At 36.3% G+C, this 25,582-nt stretch overlaps 1 protein-coding gene across 3 annotated transcripts in view; it reads right to left on the bottom strand.

The window, feature by feature from the left end:
• The window catches only part of CEP128 (centrosomal protein 128), a 442,632-nt gene that overhangs the window by 297,168 nt on the left and 119,882 nt on the right, over positions 1–25,582 (bottom strand). For all 3 annotated transcript variants that reach the window (XM_082619712.1, XM_082619711.1, XM_082619713.1), the window contains one exon: positions 41–391. In XM_082619712.1, the coding sequence (XP_082475838.1) occupies positions 41–391 (351 nt within the window). The remainder of the gene's footprint in view (positions 1–40; positions 392–25,582) is intronic.

Raw genomic sequence — 25,582 nt, forward strand, 5'->3', positions numbered from 1 at the left:
TCACAGCAAAAATCAGTCCTCAGGAATCTGGCTTTTATACCTGATTATTCTTGTCTGTCAGTTGATCAAGAGTTTCAGATTGTTTCTCCAGTGCTCGCTCTAACTTCTTATGCTTAAGCTTCCACTGCCTAATGGACTCCTGAGCTTTCAGCTTCAGCCCTTCTCTCCTCTCCTCTGCCTCTTGTCTCAGGGCCTCCGACTGCTGGAACTCAAGGAGGTACTGCTCGGCCTGCTTGGTTGCATCCTCAGCATGCTGAGTCAGCTTTGAGATCTGGAGGTCAGCGCGCTTATGTCTGGCATCACATGTCTCAAAGTGATTCTGGATCTCCTTCAGTTCATCCAACATCTCTAGTTGCTGTTTCTCCCTGTTCTCCAATTCACATGTTAAATTCTAGGAAGAAAGCATTTGAGATATCAGGAACACGTTCTTGTCAAAATTAGATGCATAATATATCATCAAACAAGAATCACTAATGTCACTAAACTAGCAATCAATCTAGAAAATATGATCTTTTTCCATGTATTTTATGATCACATTAGTTGAGAATAATTTTTTATAAAAATATTTTCTTTTTTAGACTACTTCATTATCCAAAAAGGAAAAATGTTTTTTTTCCAATTGACTATCACTAAAATAGAAGGTCTTGCTGATGAGAAAAACAATGTGCATTACTTTAGTAAGAACCTAGTATTTTGTACAAGTGAAGAAACATCAATGTTTTAAAATTTGTCAGATATCAGAGCAATTATATGCAATCACACGTAACGCTTCACTTTTGGGCAGCACCTAAAATTTTGTTATAATAAAATAAAAATCTGTAACAAAAAATGAGCATTGATGATAGAAACATCAGTAATAGATAACACTGTATGTGAAAGTCCATTTAAAAGACTCTCAATAAAGTATTTATAGATAGGTTATTTCCAGCTAAATTAACATAATGTTATAAGTTGATGAACTTACCTCAAGCTTACATAAATCACTGCAGGATAGATTTTTAAATAAACTTAAATTTATGTGGAATACATACCTAATCAAGAAAAGAACCTAAACTCTTTTTTTTTTTTTTTTTAAGAACCTAAACTCTTAAAAGCTAGCTTCCCCAAACCAAAAGTGGTCAATAATACATTTGGAACTTACACTTAATCATCATGATTCATACATATTTTTAATCTGAGAAGAATGGGCAAAGCTGGATTGTTAACTTCAAAAGTGAGAGGACATTATATAACATTCTATACAAATAAAAGAATGAATATAATCATTAACATTAAGCCACTCTTGTAAAACTCTGGGAGTGACAAGTTCAAATACAAGTGCTTCCAATGCATCCCATAAGCTGTCCCTCCTGAGCCTTAGTTTCCAAATACCTGTGGTTACAACGGTGACATGAAAATGTCATGTGTCCAAGTAAGACTGGATTCAGAAGGCTAAGATGATGCTGCAAGCTGGACAAACAATAAACATCATCTACACTGTCCTGAAGCACCTACAAACAGAGACTGGAAACATTTAAAAACCTCCTATGACTCTAACAGCAAAATGTTCAGTTCCAGATTCATCATCCCTGAACTGTGGCTCAAATAAAGTTAAATTTCTCTCATGATTAAAGTCATGGTGTGGCATTATGGCAATAACATAAAAATAATGCCTCGAAAACAAGAGGTTTGCATTTGCTCAGTTTGCTAAATTCAGTGCAGCCTGGAAGAGATGAGTCACTTCTTTATCCACCCAAACAAAATAGTAAATTGAGAACTGTGCACTTGTTTGTGTGGAAAATTCTAAAATGAGATCAGAAAACCCTAGTGATGGTGGTTTACCCCTTTGCCCTTATCTAAAAGTTTTACCACCATGCCAGAAATCAGCTTTATTAACAAGCAGTATTCAAGTGGTTTTCCAGATCAAGAAAGAGACACCATTTTTTTCCCCACAACAAAGACTTGGGAGAGTGGTTTCACTTGCTATGTGTTAGGCAGATAATTTACAGAAAGGTTAATAAGATCTGGCTACAACACCAAAGAAGATAATAATCTAACTGCGGAGATATTCAGACTATCAGCTAAATTCCAAGAGTGGATAGTACAAGGTGATGACGGACAGCTACTTGGACAGGTCTATATTCTACAGCGTGGCTGGGGAGGGTCTCTCTTAGGAGGTGACATATGAGCTGAGATCTAAATGAGAAGGAGCTGGCAATAATAACAACAACTACTACTACTACTACTACTAAAGTTTATTAAGCAGTTAAGTTGTGCAAGGGATAGTGCAAATGCTTTATATGAATTACCTCATTCAATGCCACCACAAAACTAAAGTAAGGCACTCTTACTATCTTGGTTTTACTGAAAGGTAACCAACACTTGGAGCTTGCCCAAGTTCACATACTTAACAAGTGAGGGCACAGAATTCAGACCCAGGTAGTCTGACTCCAGAGCCCATGTTTTCAACTCTTTACTAAGCTTTCAGATTCCCAGAGGACCCTAACTCCATGCCTCTTCAGTCACCCGCTCCCATAGTCCTATCCTTTTTTTCAGAACTGTCACCTTTGAATCAAAAGGTATGTCCAACCCCACCCCTCCCCATTATCTCCCCCTCAGGCTTCTGGCTTTATCTACCAATCTTCCCAGTTCCCTTTTCTTCTCCTTTTCTTCTGATACATCTGTTCCTCATTGTCAAGAGGATGACCATTCCCTTGATATTCCTTTTGCTGATTTTAAATTCCAGGCTCTTTAACCTAATTTTCTTAATTTCACTTTAGCCACTCCTTTGCTCACATCTCAAACTCCTTTTAAAAACCGTTCATCTACTGAACTTGAACAGCAAAACCACCAACTCTGGAGGAACTACAAAAATCTCCTATTTCCTGTATCAGGTTACTCAGTCCTCCAAGGAAAATCACACGTGAGTATCAGTTGATGTGATGGGACACTGAAAGCCATCCTCAGTGCCCAGAAATTCTTCTGCAGGCCCCCACACAGTCCACTGTACTATCTCAGAAACTAACAGCTTTTTACTCACTGTAGGATATAACATAGCTCCCCTGTGAGAAATAAAATTGAGGCTATTAGGCAGGACACCCCCCAAATTTCCTACATATACCATCCTGAATCTTACCAATGGTTAGTCTCTCCTCCTCTCTAGGCTCTGAGGAAAAGGGATCTTTTAGAGAAACTAGCCTACCTTTGCTATTTCCTTCCACATCCATCAAGGGATTCACTATACCAATTATGTCCTCTCCTTCATGTACTGAAGCTCTCTTTCCCTACTGGATCATTCTTCTCTATTTCTCTCACCTTAAAAAAAACATAGTAATGGGGCTTCTCTGGTGGCGCAGTGGTTGAGAGTCTGCCTGCCGATGCAGGGGACACGGGTTCATGCCCCGGTCCGGGAAGATCCCACATGCCGTGGAGCGGCTGGGCCCATGAGCCATGGCCGCTGAGCCTGCACATCCAGAGACTGTGCTCCGCAACGGGAGAGCCCACAACAGTGAGGGGCCCGCGTACCGCAAAAAAAAAAAAAAAAAAAAAAAAAAAGTAATTTTTTTAAATGAAACAAACAAAAAAACCCTTTATCAATCTGACATGATCCTCTAACCAGCACCCTGTACTCTTCCCTTCCTGTTAAACTCCTGCAAAGAGCAATCTACACTTGATGCCCCACAATCTTATTTCCAATTCACCTCTCGATTCACTGTTACTGGTTTCCATCACGATACAGAATTAAAATAACTCTCATCAAGATCCCCAAAGATAACCTACAGCCAAATACAATGGACTCTACAAATCTTTCCTAATATCCTTGTTGAATGTGGCACTGCCAATTACTTCTTCTCATTCCTAATCTCTCTTCTTCCCTGACTTTCATAATATACTCTTCACTAGTTCTCTTTTTTCTTCCTGTTTTTTCATAGTCTCCTTCCCTGGGTCTCTTCAAATATTTGGCTTTTAAATAGAGATAACTGTATAGGGTTCTAGTATTAAGCATCATTCCATCTAGACAATGCCTTTGGTGGTAAGTATATAGGTAAACAGAGATATAAGTGATTCCTAAGTCAGAGCCAGACTGATCTTCTCAACTCCAAACCTTTAAATATCTAATTACATAATGACTTTCTACACTTGGTAATCCCATGGGCATCTTAATTTCAGCAGTCAAAAAAGTGAATTTATTGGATGCCCAACTCCTAACAAAAAAATAGTCTTTTTAAAATAGCAGTAAAGGCTCTCTGCTGAGGAAGGATAAAAATGGAGGTGGACTTGTATATTTAAATACAGTGAGAAAGTTGGAAATAACTGCTGTAGGAAAAGAGAAAATCAACAAGAGATAAATTTTTAAAAGCTGACAAACATAAATGAGGTTACAGTTAGACAGTCTCAAATTTCTAATGGACCCAAGAGTATATAAAATTTTTTGAATTTCTCCAGCATTTCTTTTGAATCCAGAAGTAAAATAAGTTCAGCATTATTTATCCTTCTGTAATTACAGAGCACAAGAATAGGCACAGGATTAATATATGCAAGCCCAGAGCTTAACAACATAATAGGAAGATCCTATTCAGTCACTGTTTTCAGATTCTCTTTAATCCATCTTCCTCAAAAAACCAATCAGAATAATCTCATTGTAATAAACATTTCTCCCCATCAATCAAAAGATTATACTATAGAACCCTCATAACAATTCCTCCAATAAACACACACACTCATACATACATACACACACATTACACACATATACACAGAGAGAGCACATGAAGCATACAAACACATCATTAATGCATGGATAAATGCTTTCAAGGTAGGCACGTATAGTAAATATTAGTCTCCTCCTATGTACTACATGAAATGTTAAATGGAAGGCAATTTTCTTATTTATTCCATTATGATGATTTTCAATGCCAACATTACTGTCATACATTCCTAGAAGCATCTTCTACCCTGAAGAACTTTTTATATTTAAATTGTGAGAAATTATCTCAGCTACTAGAGCTGGTTAAATTTCATATTATTTAATTAAGCCCATTATTTATTTCTCACTATGTAAGTAACCATCAAAGATAAGAACAATCCAAAAACACAGAAACACACTTTTTACCAAGAATTCCTTCCAGTTGGAGGGGAGGAAAAAGCTTTAGAATCCTAAAGGGAACCATTTTAGTTTCTGTGGCTGGGCCTGAGAATTAAACTAACATAAGACATATTAACAGGAGAAAAGAACATGAATTTTATTTAATATTTTTATGTATACATAGGAGCCTTCACAGGAAAAAGGAAGATGCAAAGAAGTGCTTGGGACTGAGAGCTTATATACCTTTCTAACAAAGAATTCATGGAGAGATGACAAGACAAAGGAAAAGGGATTTAATAGTGGGAAAGTGACTAGGAAATATATGGGGGAATTAAAGATAAGGGTTATTTTAGGTTTGTTTGTACAGATCCATTTTGGCATCAACTCCCAGTCTTCAATGATGACAATGTTCTCCGTTTCCTGGTACAGGGAGGGCACCTTCCTCATGGGAAATACTGACATGCTTTTAGGTAGGAACAGGAGGTCAGAGAGCCCTTCCTGCATCTACTGGTTCTCAAGTGCCCTTGGCTGAAAATACTCAATATGCCAAAGTGGCATATTTTCAGGTGGCATGTTTTGATTCCCTTCACAGTACATTACCAAAAGATTTATAAAAGCTCCAACTTACTAAAACTTCATACATTTGAACGGATTTCTTTTCTCTTTCCTTCTTCAGGTGGGAAAATATATTAATGGGTAGTTGTGTTGAGAGTCTCAGGTTTGGTGATAGCTAGAAGGATTCACAGAACTAGAAGCATATTGAAGCATATAGTTGTACTTATGGTAAGATTTATTAGAGTGAAAAAATACGAGGCAAAATCAGCAAAGGGTAAAGGACATGCAGTGAAGACCAATGCAAACCAGGTACAAGCTTCCAAGAGTCTTCTCCCTCCCAGTGGAAACACACAAGACATGCTCAATTCTTCCAGCAGTGAATTCTGACAACACGTGTGAAGTGTTGTCTACCAGGGAAGCTCATCAGAGACTCAGTGCCCATAGTTTTAATTAGGGGCTAGTCACTTAGGCACTGTCTGCCTAGTATGTACCAAAATTCCAGACTCCCAGAAGGAAAGCAGGTGTTCAGCATAAACCACATTTTGTTTGTACAAAAGGTCCAGTCACAGTAGCTACCCTTATCATTTAGGGAAGGTTTCATATCAGTGTAGAGAAATGATTATCACTCAAGTTCCTAGATGACAGACAAGGGCCTACCTTGCAAGCAGGCCCTCCTGAGGAAAGCTGTCTCGGGCCTATTAAGTTAACTCTTCTCTTCCCAGCAGTAAAATGGCCAAAGAACAGAAAGGAAAAAAGATAATAACGCCCTAAACAAGTTCTTAATTAAAAAACAATTAACTATAAATAATACCTGTAAAACAATGCATTTAGAAGTTGATAGAAAAGAACCCTCTCCCTTTAAAATTGGTTGGCTTTGGCTGCCATTGGCTCCCTTTTTAATAGCTGCAGTGGTTGTACTCAAATTCTAAGAAAATTACAGACGGCCTACCCATATGAATAAGGCATTAAAACACAAACAGGAAAAAAAAAAAGAGAGAGATATTCTATTAAAAAAAATAATGTGGATAGGACCCACCATAAATTCTAGTGTTAACAGATCACACATCTAAGATCATAATTTTACATATTTTGATTACAAGGGATATTTATCAAGTTGAAATTACAAAAGTGGAAAAATTGGATAAGGTAGGAGAATAATGGAGCAAGTTTACAGACTAAAGAAATCAGCTCTGTCTAGCATATAAAAATCTTTCCACCCACCTTCTTCCCATTTCTCATATTCATGAAGAAGAATTGCTAAGCCTACATTTAAAACATTTTCCATGAGGAATTAATTAAAGGACAAAAAGTAGACTATGGTGTAAGTGGCAACAATGATTATTTGTTCAACGATGTAACTAAAATACAACAAAATACAATTTCTCCTCTACTCTTAATTGACAGTCAACACACACAAAAGATTAGCCACCTTAATGAACATTTAAAAGTGAAAACCTGAAAGAAGATGTGGCACATATATACAATGGAATTTTACTCAGCCATAAAAAGAAACAAAATTGAGTTATCTGTAGTAAGGTAGATGTTATACAGAGTGAAGTCAGAAAGAGAAAAACAAATACCATATGCTAACACATATATATGGAATCTGAAAAAAAAAATGTCATGAAGAACCTAGGGGCAGGATGGGAATAAAGATGCAGATCTACTAGAGAATGGACTTGAGGACACGGGGAGGGGGAAGGGTAAGCTGGGACAAAGTGAGAGAGTGGCATGGACATATATACACTACCAAATGTAAAATAGCTAGTGGGAAGCTGCTGCACAGCACAGGGAGATTAGCTCAGGGCTTTGTGACCACCTAGAGGGGTGGGATAGGGAGGGTGGGAGGGAGGGAGACGCAAGAGGGAAGAGATATGGGGATATATGTATAGCTGATTAATTTTGTTATAAAGCAGAAACGAATACACCATTGTAAGGCAATTATACTCCAATAAAGATATTAAAAAAATAAAATAAAATAAAAGTGAAAACCTGGCCCCCAATAAGCCAGGGTACAGTGAATGGCATTTATTTTAAATAAACATTTCCGTATACAGTATTATGTACTTCATGTGGAAACTTGTAATGGTAATGAGAAAACAGCTAGACTTAAAAGACGCAAAAGTAACACCTATAGGGAGATGGTGGCATACCATGGAAAGAGCATGGCTTGAGTTCAAATCCCAGCTCTGCCAGTCTATGACCTTAGAAGAACTGCTTACTATCTGTGAACCAAAGTAACAAGTGAATTTATAAAATGGACTCAGTAACATTTACACCACAGAAGAATGATGACCTACAGGAGATCACTTAGATAAAACAGCTGGAAGAGTGACTGGCACATTTCAGGAACTCAACAATGATAGCTTGTTATAACTAACTAGAAACAATGTTAGAATTAAAGAAGCAATCCAATGCCTCCATTTTAGAGATAAGGAAACTGAAGGCAGCAGAAGATAAAGTGATCAATCCAAGATAAGGGAGATAGTTTTCAGCCACTGATCCCTAATATTCAAACCAGTATTGATCCCACATCACTATATTACTGGCTTGGATACTAGCCAACCTTTTCAATAATTAAATAAGTCGCCATGTTCCTTCCTGAGAGAGAAGGAAATCCTGAATAGGAATTATACTATCTCTGATGCACAGAAGTTTCTAGAACTTTTACTGAAACAGAGAGAAAAACCACAGGATAAGGTTGACTTGGGTTAAAACAAAACCAGAAAAGTACTGTATGAGAAATACTGATTGGGGCAAATATGACTAAGCAGGAGGGAAGCAATATCAATGGTAACTACTAGAAACAGGATTTAAGTGTTTAAATTTAATAGAAACTATTCTGATCAGCAAGACCTCATAAAGAAGGAGACAAAATAAGGACACAATGGGCAAACTAAAGTGTAAAGAAGAGAAAAGACTGGGTAACTGATGGAAAGGAGATGAGCATCCATGACCAATGATAGCAATGCAGAGTGGGCGAGCCATCTGAGGCTGCTCATGAAGAGTAAGAGCTCAAGAGGGTTAAAAAAGACTGGAAGATAAGTTGAGAAATCAGGTTGCGGGGATACCAAAATCCAGTTTAAGCTTTCAACAATTTTTGAGCAAGGGTGTAACATGATCAGACATGTGCTTGAGAAAGATTAATCACCAAAGGACATTATCCTAACACTAGGATAGTAAAATATTATAGCAACATTAAAAATAATTGAAGATCATCCTTTTAAAGCAGGAAAGGACTTTGAGACTGAATTCTTCTCTCATCTAAGTTCAATTTCAGCAATCAGATTCGATGGAGCTGGTTTACAACAGACAAGAAGGAACAGTGGCATTTAAGAGACAAGAAGAAAAAAAAAAAAACTATTGACACTTGTCAGTCTTCCTAAAGAAAATACAGATATATTTCCATTCAGTCCAATAAACACTTACTGCATTCAGCAGCAACCAAGCTGCCAAGACACAAAGCTGAATAAGACAGTAAGGTTCTATGTTCTACTCCTCTGGAGAACCATACAGCCTAGTTGGGGAAACAGACATGTAAGTTATTTTGAATAAATGTGATAAATATAAGCAATTCTTTCTTCTTTATTTCAAATTTTGCCTCTTCCCCATTTATGCTACCAAATCTATACTTATGTTTTATTCTTCAGTGTCTTTATCTGATTATGTAATGTTTTCTAATAATTATTTGTCCAAAGAAAAGAGCCCCGAACAACATTAGGGAGTGACAAAGGGAACAAAAAGAAGATAATTCAACGGTTGCTGCTGAAAGTAATAAACAGAGAGTGAGAAGGAGAGGGAAGGATGGGGAAGAGAGAGACAGAAACAGAGATAGAGAGACAAAGAATGCTCATGCCAGCCAATCCCAGAACTCAAAACAACCAACAGCACTAAGGCAAGAGCACGCCTAGCACTCCTGCCCTGTTTCCCTCTGATGCCTTCTTTCAAGATGGACATGCCGTTAACACTGGTGTTGGTAGGGGAAACGGTATTGAAAGGAGTATGGGGAAGAGGAAAAAGATTAACAAGAAAATCTGATCAATAAGACACCTTTCCCAAATATTCACAAATATAGCCTTCTGTAAGAATTCAAATTTGATTCTGTAGTGTTTGGAAAAAATACCAAAATAGGGGCAAGCCAAATGGAAATACAATCATTTGTAAAGACTCTATTTACTAATGAAAAATACAATAGTTGTACCTATACATACACACTTTTTAGTGTGCTAAACACACGCACTGTAAAATTATGTGGTGTTTGTATTATACTCATTTTACCAAAAATAAATAATATTTTAAAATTTTTATTATTATAGAGATTAAGAATTTTTACATCTTTGCATCAATGACAACTTCATTTTAAGCATAAAATATTTTGGTTTAAAAACCCTTGGTTGCAAACGCAACTCTTAATTACAATATTTACCATTTAAGAACACACAAACCACAATAGAATAATCTGTTTTACAATACAGTTTCTAGAAACCCAATAGAATAAAAGTAGTAATTGTTTGAATCTATCAAAGTGATACACTGAAACAAAAATGATGTTTAAAGCATAAAGCTCAGTTCATTACAAGGAAAAAAAAACAGTGACATTAAAGCTAATAAATAGCAAGCCTCAAGTAGAATACCATTTGAAATAGAATTCAGTTAATCATCTTTAACACTATGTGAACAATGTATTTGTTCACTAATTCCAGCCCAAAATATGACTTCCTTAAAGCAGGGACAAGATGAAAATGCTGACTGAAGAAAATAGTAACATTATATCCAAAATGAGATGCAAAGAGTCCAGTGAGGAAGATGATTAACTCAAGTAACAGGAAAAAATATTGAAATTTTATATTTTTTCTTTTTATTGAAATTAAACTCTTTTCCAGCACGTTGGAACATTTTTGTTTTCATGTGACCAGTTAATTGCATTCATAGATGATTTAGTTTCAACTAATGGACAGGAAGCTTTAAAAAAAAACTGTAAAGAAACTACAGGTTGAATATAACATTACTAATGCATGGATATGTGTTTGTAAATGTCATATTAGGTCTAACATGAATTCAACCTGTGTTTGCTGAGTACCACAAGGTTAGGCTCAAAAGCTATGAAAAAGATAAGGCAAGGTCATGTTTCTCAACAGAAAGAAAAACCTGATTACTGCACTGTTGTGTATGACCTAATAGTAGTCAGCCTCTAGCCCCACTTCCTAATATACTCTCCTATTCCACGGAGACTACAAAACCAAATGCTCAGCACTCCCTAGAGCTAGGTTCCAGGGGCAAATCAGATGCAATGCAGAGAGATTTAGAATGTGGAAGAGAGGCAGGGACCATATACTTGCTAATTTGGCTCTTCACTTCTTGCCAGCAAGGTCATAAAAGATAAAATTTATTCTGTTCTGTAGTGAATCTCCCCCTTCGTGCTATCCATCCTTTCTTGGAAACCTAGGCAGGGCCACATCTGCCAACATTATAAACAACTACTGTATAAAATACCTAAAGCAGATCTATTTCCCACACTAAACCCTAACTGATATTATAAAGTTTTGCCTTTACTGAGTAAATAAAAGAACTAAGAGATTTAATAGGATTTCACCAGAAATTCTCAGATTCTCAATTAAGCAATGCCGCAATCACCTCTACTGGGAAATTAACTTGACATATTCTTACATGTCTTGATGAACTCATTCATTTCAGCATAATTCAGGTGTTTTATGAACAGATACCGAGACGACAACTAATCAATTTTCCACAGTAGGAAGAACTAAGGCAAGTCTCTTTTAATAAAAGAACTCAAATCAATCAAAACAAGTGTGGTAGCACCAAAATATACTTACATGCAGTTAAAATAGGCCACCACTCACTGGGATCATACTATTTAAAACTCTTTTTTTAAGTCATGATTGGTTGAAAGTAGAATATAATTAAAATCTATGAGTCAATTATTTTAACTCAAGCAAAACACGTATTAATAATCTTTAAAAACTGTTTCAAACCCTTAATGAGTGAGGGATCAGCCACATAAAACATCAGGGGCCATTATGATAACCATGTCACAAATATTCTTCCTTTACAAACGTAACCTTCTGCCTTTTCTATCATACTAATTTTGACCACATATACTATTATCATTTTCTTTTCACCCAATGAAGCAGAGACACACAAAGGATATTACTTCCAAATAATAGGTTCTTCAGTCTTTCTCAGTGATTAAAAATAATTATTTCTCCACAAGTCCTATGAGAACATATCTGCTTCATACAATTACAGTTTCCTTGTACTTTTTAATGAAACATGATACTAAGCTTAAGCAAAGTACACAAAATAATGTTCAATTAATTAAATACATTCATCTCTTTGTGAAGAAATAAAATATTAACTTCTGCTTCATTAGCAGTGATGTTCACTACACAGAACATTTTAAATACACATTTCTTCAGAGCATTTAACTTAAAACACAGGGGGACATATAATTATCATCTAAGGCCCCAGCAACACAATAGGGGAATTCTGACCCTGGCACACATATCTCAAAGTACATTTGCGTTTTCTTAATTTTTCTCACACTCTATAGACTGATAATTTTAACTCTGCAACTCTGATGTTTAACTAAGGTAGGCACTTTGGGAAAAGAAAATTTGAATACAGATAGGATAAAACTGTTCTGCTTTAAGCAGATTGGTATTTGGGACAACCCTTGTTGGGAGGTGGAAAAACCTGTGGTTACACACTTGCTATGAAATGCAACATCCCAAAGCAGGTATCGGAGAAAGATGTTCATCTGTGATTTTCCAGTGTTGATGTGGCAGCTGAGAGGATGAAGATAAATTACATAGTTCAACTAAAGAAATATTATTCCTAATTACATGACATATCATGAAGAGGAGAAACTAAGTGTAACATAGCACAATATTATTGCTCTACATCATAGAGCATTACGATTTATTTGAAACAGATCAGACACATTATCTTATACGATACAATAACCTTGTGCAATTGGGAGAAATCAATTTTTCTATTTTAGACAGGAAGAGAAAAGAGAAGCTAAGGAAAGCTAAATGAGATAAAAGAGGCCTATTTTCTTTTTTTAAAGTAAATAGTGTTCTGAACAAAACTAATGATCCCTTGAGATACCACCTCACATCCATTCAGGTGGCTACTACTTAAAAAAAAAACAAAACAGAAAACAAGTGGTGGAGAAGTTGGATGCCTGTGCACTGTTGACAGGAAAATAAAATGGTACAGCTGCTCTAGTAAATAGTATGGTGGTTCCTCAAAAGATTAAACACAGAATTACCATATGGTCCAACAATTCCTCTTCTGGGTATGTACCCCAAAGAACTGGAAGCAGGTCTTGAAGAGATGTTTGGATACCCATGTTCAAAGCAGCGTTATTTACAATAACTAAAATGTGGAAGCAACCCAACTATTCATCAACTGATGCATGGATAAGCTATATATATATATATATATATATATATATATATATATATACACACAATAAATATTATTCAACCTTAAAAAGGGAGGAAATTCTGCAATATGCTACAACATGGATGGATGAACCTTGAGGATATGATGATATTATGCTGAGTGAAATAGCCAATCGCAAAAAGACAAATATCATATGACTCCGCTTACATGAGGTATTGATACTTAGAGTAGTCAAAATCATAGACAGAAAGTATAGTGGTCATTGCCAGATGCGGGGGGGGGGAAGGGAGAATGGGAGGTTACTGTTTTAATATGTGTAGAGTTTCAGTGGGGATGGGATGGATGATGTGACAGCTGCACAACAATCTGAAAGTATTTAGTACCACTGAGCGGTTCACTGAAAAATGGTTAAGAAGTTAAGTTTTACGTTATGTGTACTTTACCACAAAAAAGGAAAAATAAAAATAATCCCTTTTTTAACTATGGTAGACATAGAAGGGGATGGCTTTGAGAAATGCTTCGATAATCAGCCCCTCAATAAAGTCAAAGAATATGATCCTCCCCACACACAGCCAGACCACATTCAGACAATCAAAGTAAAATCAGTGTGCTTTCTATACCAATGAGAATTCAAGATATGGGTCCTAAGCCAATTTCATACCATCTAATCCCATTGCCACTTGTTAATTCCACTGATATTTAAAGTTCAGTAAAATTAAAAATTCAGTCACACTGACCTCATTTCAAGTGCTCAATAGGTACATCTGGCTAACTTGTGTGGACAGTGCAGATACAAAACATCTCTATCACTGCTGGAGGGCTACTGGACCCTTCTAACCTAGAGCAACCACTTGATGTTTTTTCTAATTTTTCTTATCCTTTAAATCTACAGGTAGAGCCCTTGTTTCTAATGTTGATCATGTACATTCTCTTTTCTAAGTTTAAAACAAATTGCATAAATTTTACTTAAGAGTGAAAAAAAAATTTTTGTTCTCAATAAAAATAAATACTTAGGACAATATGTTTTTGTGGGAGTAATGTGACTAAAAATGATTCACTGGGTCCTTTTGTTTCTTTTTGGTTTAGCTTTAAAGCTCTGGTCAAAGTTCATTTTATTTTGACGTTTGATTTTGTGTCTTAACTGAAATATATCACTTCTTAATGTTAGTAATTTATCTATATAGCCTGTTGGATTTTTAAAATATCAATTGGAAATAAAGACAGCATAATTAATTCCTTTCCAAAGAGATACCTTTCTTTTTCCTTTCATTATTGCCTGGACCAGGAATCCCAGTATGTTATTGACTAAGAGGGAAGTGCTTGCCTCATTTACAACCAATAATTCACTGTTAAGCATGATGTTTGCTATAGGTTTTCAGTAGGTACTCTTCAGTATCAAGAAGTTTCCCTCTCTTCCTTTTAACTAAGAGTTTCCCTAATTAATAGATGTTGAATTTTCATAAATGCTTTATCTGCTGAGGTAATAATGGTTTTTTTCTCTTATGCTGGTTACTCTACAAATGTTATTTAAATCAACCAGGCACTACTGGAATAAACCAAATATACACAAATGATATATAAAGATGACACAAGTCCTAAGTTGGATATATGTACTGTAAATATTTCCTCCCAATGTGGCTTGTTTTTTTTTCATTTTCCTAATGGTACCAAGCATAAAGCAAAAATTTTTAACTCTGTCAAAATCAAATTTATATATTTTTCATTTATGATTCATGCTTTTGGTGTCCTAGTAAGAAATCTTTATTTATCCGACGCTGTGAATGCTTTCATTTTCTTCCTCTGTATTAGTTATTTATCCATTATGCTTCTTTTAGTGGTTACCCTAGAGATTTCTATATGCATCCTTGACTTATTAACATTTAGATTCGTAATTTTACAACTTTCTTCACCTTAGAACCAAGGACTTTAAAAACACTTCAACTTAATGTACAATTCCCAAATTAAGCAGTATTATTGATGTAATTTTAATTTTCTAAATAATTTAAATAAGATATTATTACAACTGATTTTAAGTCAATATTCACTTAAACTTTTCCCAAATTTTTACCCCATGTATTGGTCTTCATTCCCTGCTACATTTTTCTTTCCTCTTCAAAAAATTACTTTTACCATATCAATTCTGCTAAAATTGAATTCATCAGTTTTTGCTGTCTAGAAATATCTTTACTTCATCTTCACTTCTGAAGAATATTTTCACTGGGTATGGATCTAGATTGGCAATTATTTTACTTCAGTACTTTGAAGACATCTTCCTATTCTTCTGGTTTCCATTTTGATCATTTATGGTAATATATCTTCTTTCCCCTCTAGCTGCATTTGAGGTTTTCTCTTTCTCTTTGGTTTTAGTAATTTTACTATGACATGTTTAGTTGTGATTTTCATTGTATCTGTCCTACTTGGGATTCTTAGGACTTCTTAATTATGGGAACTGATGTCTTTTCTCTTCAAATATTGCTTCTGCCTCTCTCTTCTGCTTTTAAGATTCCAATTATATATACACTAGAACTTCATAGCTTTTCATTATGTCCCACATATCTGTTATAAATGTTTCCATATTTTCCATCATTTGTCTCTCTGTGACTCAGAGTGGATACTTTTTTCCTAATTGCTACACTATTTCTCCCAAGGAGGAACTTCCCAAATGGCAATGTAAGGAGGTTAGCAGACCTTATTCCCAGCAAAACAACCAGTTAACTGGTAAAAATTATTTTTAAAAGTAAAAACCATTTAAAACATCTGGAAATTGTCCTAAGGGCATAGAGCAAATAAAGAAATATTTATTTAAGAAAATCTATTAAATCTTGGTAAGATTAATGAGAGGCTGTGGCATCTCAGCCACAATCTATTCCAATGTATGCTTCCCTAGCTCAGTGTGAATGAAGCAACACTCCAGGCAAGTATAGCCCAAGAAGACAGGGCTTCCCCTATGCCCAGCTCCCAGTCTAGGGCTACAAATTCACCCATAGAGGGGCAGGCCCCCAGATCAGAATTGCAGAAGCTCTATCCCAAGAAGGCACAGCCAAAGGACAAGTCTCCTTTCCCCCAACCAACCCCCACTTGTAGGACAAAAGGCACAGTACATCTATATTGCCCCTGCCCAAGTTCACTCAATACAGTGAAGGGTCCATAACAGAAGGGGAAAATTGCAAAGATCAGAGACTACCATCCCTACCCAACACCACTTGAAGAGCTGGAGTATCACTCCAGAGGAAAACAAATTATAGTCCCTGAATTCAGCTCCAATGCAGTGATGCAGAGGTTCTGCTGAGAAGGAGAGAGGTCATATGAACAGAAAGCTCAACGGCTCTGCTGTTATTTGTAACAGAGCATAAGAAAATTCATTTCTGGGCTTCCCTGGTGGTGCAGTGGTTGAGAGTCCGCCTGCCAATGCAGGGGACGCGGGTTCATGCTCCGGTCCGAGAAGATCCCACATGCCACGGAGCAGCTGGGCCCGTGAGCCATAGCCGCTGAGCCTGCGCGTCCGGAGCCTGTGCTCCGCAACGGGAGAGGCCACAGCAGTGAGAGGCCCGCATACCGAAAAAAAAAGAAAAAAGAAAATTCATTTCTAAGGATGATGTCAAAAACAATGGCGGGGCTTCCCTGGTGGCGCAGTGGTTGAGAGTCCGCCTGCTGATGCAGGGGACGCAGGTTCATGCCCCAGTTTGAGAAGATGCCACATGCCGCAGAACGGCTGGGCCCGTGAGCCATGGCTGCTGAGCCTGTGCGTCCCGAGCCTGTGCTCTGCAACGGGAGAGGCCACAACAGTCAGAGGCCCGCGTACAGCAAAACAAACAAACAAACAAACAATGGCGATCTTGGGTGTGAGCAGTTAAGAGGCTGGTGGTTTCCATATCACTAGTAGGAACAAGTGAAACAACAGTTCAGATAGAAGTTTAATAGAGAGAATCAAGTAAAGGATAGCTAAGGAGAGCTCTCTTGTGATCAGAGAATGCCCCAAAGACTGGAAACACCCTAGCCTTGCAAAGAGGCCCAACTTTAACTGAATCAGATTGTGGAGCAATTTATACCAAAGGGCACTGTCAAAAAAAAAAAAAAAAAAAAAATCAGCCAGCAGTTAGTGGAGAGGCTAAAAGCTAAGTGAGATAACAACAAAGTCAGCCTAGCCAGAGCTGAATGGGAGGAGCAGGGAAATAGACAATAAAAGAGAGTCGAGATAAAACAATAATCATCTCTGGTAGTCATGGAGGCTGTGCACATACCCAAGGCTACAAATATAAATGAAGAATGTGACATAATAATGAAATCACTAAACCTGTAAAACTATGAAACCATTGTTTCAGATTTTCAATCACCAAACACCAATTTCTATTTGAAGATATTTCTGCTGTTTTGTCTTCTGATGACTCTTTGCCTTTATATATATATAATATATATATAATATATAATAATAATATATAAACAATATAATATATATATATTGTTCTGTCCTTGGAGGGTAGGAGCCATCTTGGTGCAGTAGGGATGGAGAAGCCTCATGCCCATTTCCAAAGGTTCAAGGCCCCAAGCCCATATCCCTGGTTCTCCATTTTAAGCCTCACAGTGATTCTGCCCACCCACACTGAAGAGGCCTGGTTTTTCTAGCGAATTGACACTTCAGTGCTAAATCCAAGTTCAGTGATTGTGCCTTTACTGAGGGCAATGTTGATTTCATTTGTGTACACCCAGATCCTAGCACCCGACCCAACACCTAACAGGCCCTTAATCAAAATTTATTGAATGAAACAACTGCATAAGTTGTTTTTCTCATTGCCAATTAGAAAATAGAAAAAGCAGAACACAAAACCAGAAACCAAACCTCATACTATATTATACATCCTAAGCATATATATGGATGGAGGCCTCATAAAATTCTTTAGAGAATTAAGAAAAAAAAATGTGTCTAATCTTCCGTTAAATTCTACCTACCTATCCAGCTCTTAATTTAGTTATTATATATTTCAATTCTCAGATTTCTAGTGATTCTTTTCATAATGTCCTATTCTCTGCTAGGATTAAATATCTTATAACCTAATTTCTTAACATATTAATAACCATCGTTTAAAGTTGGTTTCTGTTAACACCTGTATCTGAATAGTTTATATGCTGGTTTCTATTTCTCGCTTTTTTTTCTCTTGCTAAAAAGTAGTGTGGTTTTTTTTCCTGATCTGCCTGCTAAGTTTTGATTAAAGGCTAGACATTGTACGACAAATTATAGAAATAATATCAGGGCTCAGGATGATCATACCTTCTTCCCCAAAAGATTTACAGTTGACCCTTGAACAACACAGGGGTTTAATTCAAGTATAATTTATAGTTGGCCCTCCGTATCCACGGTTCCTCCACGTCCATGGATTCAACCAACCACAGATCATGCAGTACTGAAATGTTTACTATTTAAAAATATCTGCATATAAGTGGACCCATGCAATTCAAACTCATGTTGTTCAAGAGTCAACTGTACTTTTGTGTAAATGGGCAGTAAGGATAAGGACAGATAAAATCAAAGCAGATTCAAAGCTATGTTACAGTCTTTGTGACTGTTAGTGTATTTTCAGTTCACCCAGACTCCTGAAGTTTAGCCCTTTGGGTATCCCACCTGAAACTGCAAGATGTTCACCGGAATCTTCCTCTTCAATGGGCCTAAGCTGTGTTGTAAACTCTGCTCAATTTGCAATTCAGAACCCATTACAAGGGAAAATGATGCTAAGTGTCAGGCCCATCACTTTGCACTCCACTCCTTAACAGAATACTTGATCCCTCTTGTCCTTGTCCCCAGATAACTCTCTGATAACTTCAAACAGATTTTTTTAAAATATATGTCTTCCCCAGCTTTTCTAGTTTTTCTTAGTAGCAGGTACTGATCTTTAATCAGAATTACCAAAAGTTTGCCTAATTTATAATCTTCTTTAAGGAAGAGCAAACAGTCTAACATTTTATCATTACAGGTTCCCCCAAAATAAAAGATTGCATAATATAAACACGTACTTCACCCAGTGAAGTACTAGAGACTAAATGCATTTAATAGATTTGAAAAAACTTGCTAACATTAACCTTTATGTTAGCCATGGAAACTTATTAAAAACTAAAAGAATGTTTTCTCAGTGCATATGAATAATTTAGTTTAATTTTCTTACAAAGATAATTCATACTATTTGAACATTTCCAAGAGTATAATGAACGAGTTGACTTTTTTGTGGTTTAAGGCTCAGTACAATCTCATTTCCACTTGTAGAAAGTTTCCTGAAAACAAACACCTAAAAAACAATTTAGTTTTCCACTTAAAATGATATGCTATCAAATTAAAATCATTCTAATGATAAGGTAACGATTAGGACTACAGGTATAATGAAAGAACAGTTAAAATTGGATTATTATAAAGTCTACTTACTCCCCTTTTAATGGCATTTGTGGTAGTCAAGAAATGAATAACCATCAGTTACTGAGGCAAGAACATTACCTCATTTGTTTCATATCACCCATTTTTCTAAAGCAAGTCCTTCAATCATTATTCCCAAGGCTATACTTTATCTTTATAATTGCTTTAAATATTAAATCTATAGCTAATATGTTTTCGATACGTCATTATTTTGTGAGGAATGTAAGTTTCTCCCTCTCTCACCACCACCTCAAGCATGCATGCACACATACGAACAAGCACACACACATCATATACACACAAAGAATCACAAAGGCCTACATATTCAATTTATATGTAAAAAACGATGCAGAAATCATGATTTCAGAAAACAATGGACATTTTTATTCCTAAATTATTTCTTTATTCACCACATTCAAATGATGTTATAATAAATATTAATGATAGTTTAAAAGCAAAATTAAAATGCTCATTCTACTTTCTGGCTTTATGGAAATATTCATTGCAACTCAGTTACAGAAAATAGAAAAACGGCCTTTCTTCACAACTCCTAAAATTCCTATTTTTTCCATATAGATGAAAGATCTTGGAATTAAGCTAAATCTTTCAGGAAGTGTAATGGTTTGTTTAGTTTTAGAGTTTTTACTTGTACAGCATCTGTGCCAATAATCATCTTTTTTAAGAACTTGGAGTACAGTGCATCTATGGTCTTAGCAATTGTCCAAATGTGAGAGTTAATTTGGGTAATAATAGTGGCAGACTTGATCTCTACTAGGTTCCACAATTTGAGCCTTTCTCTATAAAGTTCTGCTACCAATATTTTTCTTTATAATCTAACCTATATATTAAATATTACTTATTGCTCAGGTAATACCTTATTTTATAACATGCCCTTGGATAAGGAAGAAATTATTAAGATTTAAAAAAAAGAAGTACAATAGGAAATTACAGACAAGGTTATTAAGATGTCTAAGACCATAGGTCTCTAAGAAGGGTTTAAAAGTAGTATTGAAGTGGGCATTACTGCATAGGAAAGTGGTCAGCTTTACATAAAAAATGCAAAAATCAAAACAGTTTATCCTAAAAGCATGCATGAAAGGAACAATCTTCCTTCTGTTTCTACTGTACTAATCATAAAAATGTTATTATTGATTATCATTTATTTTTCACAATCTTCTATCTTCTTAAAAGGAAATGCTGGCATTACAGTCCCAAGTTTCTGTTAATGAATAATCATGTCAGTTGTCACTCAATTATCACTTTCAAAACTTAATCTATATTATGTACAGCACCTTGCTTCTTTTTCTTTGAAGTTCTTCATTGAATTTAAAAGTCATTTTTTTTTTTTCCCAAGAAGAGTAAGTTGATGGAACATGGAGGCTGATATTAAATCAGGAGGAATCATTGATCAAGGATGCTTGGAATTCTTATGAATACAAATAGCCTATCAAGGTTAATGAGGTTCAACTCAAGATTAGAAGAAGAGAAAAACTGCACTTAGTATTTTTTATGCACATACAGATTTAAGGTCTTAGACAGAATTTGAAAAGTAAATTATGCAAACTCAAATGTAGCTTTCATTTGGGTTTTTCACAAGCTATTTTCATTGTTTTTTCCCCAGTGTAGAACAACTGCTTAAAATATATATTCTGGATCAACAAAAACTAATGCAATTAGTGAGCAAGAGCAAAGGTCCCCCTGAATACTGACAACTCCTCCAGAAATTAATGTGCTTTTAAAGAATGACTGGACAACAAATGTTAGCTTTCAAAATTAACCATAAAATTTTTCTACAATATATTATTTCAGTCAACAAATATTAACTGAGTGCCTAAAATGGGTGAGACATTGTTTGCAGGGGTTGCATAAAAGGATATTGAGATAAGACCTGGTTCTTACCCCGTACTCTATGATTTGAAAAGGGTATAAGTCTTTAATTAATAAGTGGCTCCCAGAATGCCACAAATTTGAATTATAATATCAATGCATACTGGTAAATGGCCCAGAGCAAAATCTGTGCACAGCAACATAACAAAAGAAAATGTAAACAGAAGGTTAAGCATCAGAGTGGAAGCAGATGAAATTGTTAGAAAGACAGAAGAAATCAGTTCAACATACTCCAGGAATAAAGACAGAATCTGCTAAAGTAAACAGGATTTCTGGGTACAAGAATGCTGTTAAAGAGAGGTAGAGGGTGGGGGAGCCTTACCATAGCCATAAACAAACAGCCATTTAGACATCATTACTCTCTGATTCTGTGTTCACCAACAACTTTTTGGTTACTAATTCAGCTTTCTAAAATGTAGGTACAGAAAATTGGGAGACTGGTGCCCTGCACAAGAGAATAGCATATAAATATCCACGTAGGATTCCCACAGGGTACATCAATGAACTGGCACTCTTTTATATACTGTTCTCTTGCAAGTGTCACTATTAATATGAACCAGCATCCTGGGTCACATTCATTCTAGGACACAGAAAACTCAAGTTTCCAGATGTCTTGTCCAGAGGACAAGACATTGAAAAATGGTATCTTTACCAAGGTAGGGACATCAAGGTCAGATTTGTCTTGGTGACAGGACCGCTTTCTTCTGCAGCCCCATTTCTCCTTTATTTCAACCTGCTTTGAAATTTTAAAGAAACATACCCAGATTACTTTAAGACAGTGTGAGATGGGTGCCATAAGATCCTCAGTGACATAGGCAAAAGGATGGTTCAGAAAGGATTATCACTTGCAATGGATAGAATCCAAGAAGGCTTCAGGGAGGAAAAGCTTTAGAATTTCCACAAAAAGAGGACACTATGGAAACACTGAACAACTAGAACAAAGACAAAAGATGGAAATGAAGACGGAAGATAAAGAAAAAAATGAGTCTACAAGACTGTATAAGGTTCTGCAGGAGAGGTGTTAGGTCAAGGTTAAAGAGAAAGACATTAATGAACAAACAAACCACAAGAAATGTGACTATTCAAATGTTCTTGGGCCTGATCAATAATCTCATTTTATGCATCTTTTCTTACTTATATTTGATTTCTAAAAAAGCAACTAAAGGAGATTAATTTCCATTTTTTATAGAATGTATAAGGCAATACTCCATACCACCAAAAGTAAAGCAGAGGTTAAATGTTTTTCAATTAAATTTCAATAAATTTTCCACTGTTAGAGATTAAATTGAGTGATCCATGACTTATATATCTCTCTCACAAAGTCTATACTAGATGTCACTTTGAGGATAGCTTAGGAATAAAGATATTCAAAGGGCCTCCACAAGTATAAAAAATAAACAAGCCATAATCAGAAGTGTCACTAAATCTAAAACAACTGATATAAATTTAATTAATTATTTTACTGTTAAAAATAAGAAAACTCAGGGAAAACTGATAAATGGTAATTTCTTCCAGGATGAACAATGTCTTTTTGTGATATCCTTTTCAATGGAAATTAGGGAAAAATATCTTTCATCCCCCAAAAGGAATTTCAATTATACTTGCAACAAACTCAAAGAACATTCTATGTCAATTTTAGAATATCATCTTCCTAGAACAGGGAAATCTGAGGGGTTTTTGTTCATTGCTATGTCACCAGTAACTAGAACAGTGCCTGGCATGTAATAGATGGTCATTAACTATTTCATATGTGAGTAAATGTTCAATCTTTCTCTCCAATTGTGTTTCATATCCAAATCTATATAACCTATCCCAACTAATCCAAGAGAATTCCAACTCTTCTGGTAACACATGTGAAAATGTAAAAGAACTATTAATTTAGGACAAAGGGAAAGCCAGCCTCTTTCAATGAGAGCATTATTACATTATAAATAAGTTTTAAATTCTACATACTTGAGGTTTTTTCAATTTATTCCATAAATGGTAAATAAAAAGAAACAATGGGAAGGAAGGGAGAGGAGGAAGGAGGGAGGGAGGACAGACCAACATGTGGTTTTAAACAACTCAGCAAAGAGATTTTTCTACCTCTGGCATCATTAGCATAGTTTTTTTTTTTTTTTTAATATTTAACTTTGACAAAATAATCATATTTTACCACATTTGTCAGCAGAATAAAAGGCTAAATAATTCTCATAAAAAACTTTTGAAAGTCCTACAATTACAACTGCTCTGAGAATATTTCTAGTAAGAATTTATTAAACATGTAGAGAGGAAGGCAAGATCAAGATGGCAGAGTAGGAAGACCTTCAGCTCACCTCCTCCCAAGGACACACGAAAACTACAACTACTTATAGAACAACTATCTCTGAGAATGACCTGAAGACTAGCAGAATAGCTCTTCCACAATTAAGGATATAAAGAAAGAAAACCACACCAAGATAAGTACAAGGGGAAGAGAAGTAATTTAGTCAGAACACAGCAGGTCAACCTCCAGCAGGTGACCCAAAAGAGAAAGGAGATGTCACAAACTCAGAGGTCCTCCCTAAGGAGCAAGGGGTTCAGTCCCAACTTCGGGTACCCCAGCCCTGCAGACTGGCACCTGGAAGACAAGCCCCCTTAACTGGTTTTGAAAACCAGCAGGGCTTACAGCCAGGAGAGCCAGAGGGCTGTAGAAAACTGAGACTTTGCTCTTAAAGACTGGCGACACAAACTTACTCCAAGCCCCAGAACAGAGGCAGCAGAGTGACAAGCACCTGACACCCTAGCTGTCCTGCCAAGACTGCCGCATCAGACCCCCCCCCCAGCCCACACAAGGCTCCCTCTCCAGTCCCCCACCAAGGCGGCAATCCCTGGCACACCCCTGGAGAAGCCTTGGTTCATGCTGGGCTCCAACTCTAGCCCCTCTGGCTCCCTCCCTTGCCAAGGTGGTGGCCCTCTATGGGCCTTGGGCGAAGACCCAGCCCACACGGCTCCAGCTCCAGTGCCCCTACCACCAGGGAGCAGCCCCCAGTACACCCCAGGAGAAGCCCAGGATCACTTCAGCTCCAGCCCTTCCGTAAAAGCCACTGGACATACAGAGTCTGTATAAAGACACTCCTACACAAGGACACATCTTCAAGATATGGAGAGGTAACTGTTTCTCTTAATTCATGGAGACAAACACAGAAAGTCAAGCAAAATGAGAAGACTGAGGACTCTGTTCCAAAGAACAGAGTCTGTTCCAAGAACAGACTGTTCCAAGAACTCTGTTCCAAGAACAAAATAAAACCCCAGGAAAAAAAACCACAAAACTTTAATGAAATGAAGGTAAGTAATTTACCTGATACAGAGTTTAAAGCAGTGATCGTAAAAATGCTCACTGAACTTGAGAGAAGAACGGAAGAACACAATTAGAACTTTGAAAAAGAATTAGAAAAAATAAAAAAGAAGGAATCAGAGGTGAATAATACAATAACTGAAATGAAAAATACACTAGAGGCAATCAACTGCAGATGAGGTGATACAGAAGAATATGTAAGCAACCTGGAAGACAGAATAGGTGAAATCACTAAATCAGAACAGCAAAAAGAAAAAAAAAATTTTAAAAATGAGGAGAGTTCAAGAGACCTCTAAGATAACATCAAGCATAGTAACATTCACATTATAGAGGTCCCAGAAGGAGAGGAGAAAGAAAGGGGTAGAAAATGTATTTGATGAAATCATGGCTGAAAATTTAACCTGCCAGAAGAAACAGATATCCAGGTCCAGGAAGCAAAGAAAATCCCAAACAAGATGAACCCAAAGAGATCCACACCAAGACATACCATAATTAAAACAGTAAAAGTTAAAGACAGAATTTTAAAGGCAGCAAAAAAAAAAAAAAAAAAAAATCAAGTCACATACAAGGGAAGCCCCATAAAGCTATCACCTGATTTCTCAGCAGAAACTTCACAGGCCAGAAGGGAATGGCATTATATATTTTATTTAAAGTGATGAGAGGAAAAACACCTACAACCAAGGATACTCATGTGGCAAAGTTATTCAGAATTGAAGGAGAGAGAAAGAGTTTCCCAGACAAGCAAAAACTAAGAAGAGGTTAACACCACTAAACCAGCCCTCCAAGAAATGTTAAAGGAACTTCTTTAGGTGAAAAAGGAAAGGCCCTATAAAGGTAGGAAAATATATGAAAGGAAAAAAACCTTTCTGGTAAAGGAAAATATATAGTAAAGGCAGTGAATCAACCACTTAAAAAGCTAGTGGAAGGTTAA

The sequence above is a fragment of the Mesoplodon mirus genome (assembly GCF_964341445.2).
Source record: "Mesoplodon mirus genome assembly, chromosome: 4".
NCBI classification, from domain to species: Eukaryota; Metazoa; Chordata; class Mammalia; order Artiodactyla; family Ziphiidae; genus Mesoplodon; species Mesoplodon mirus.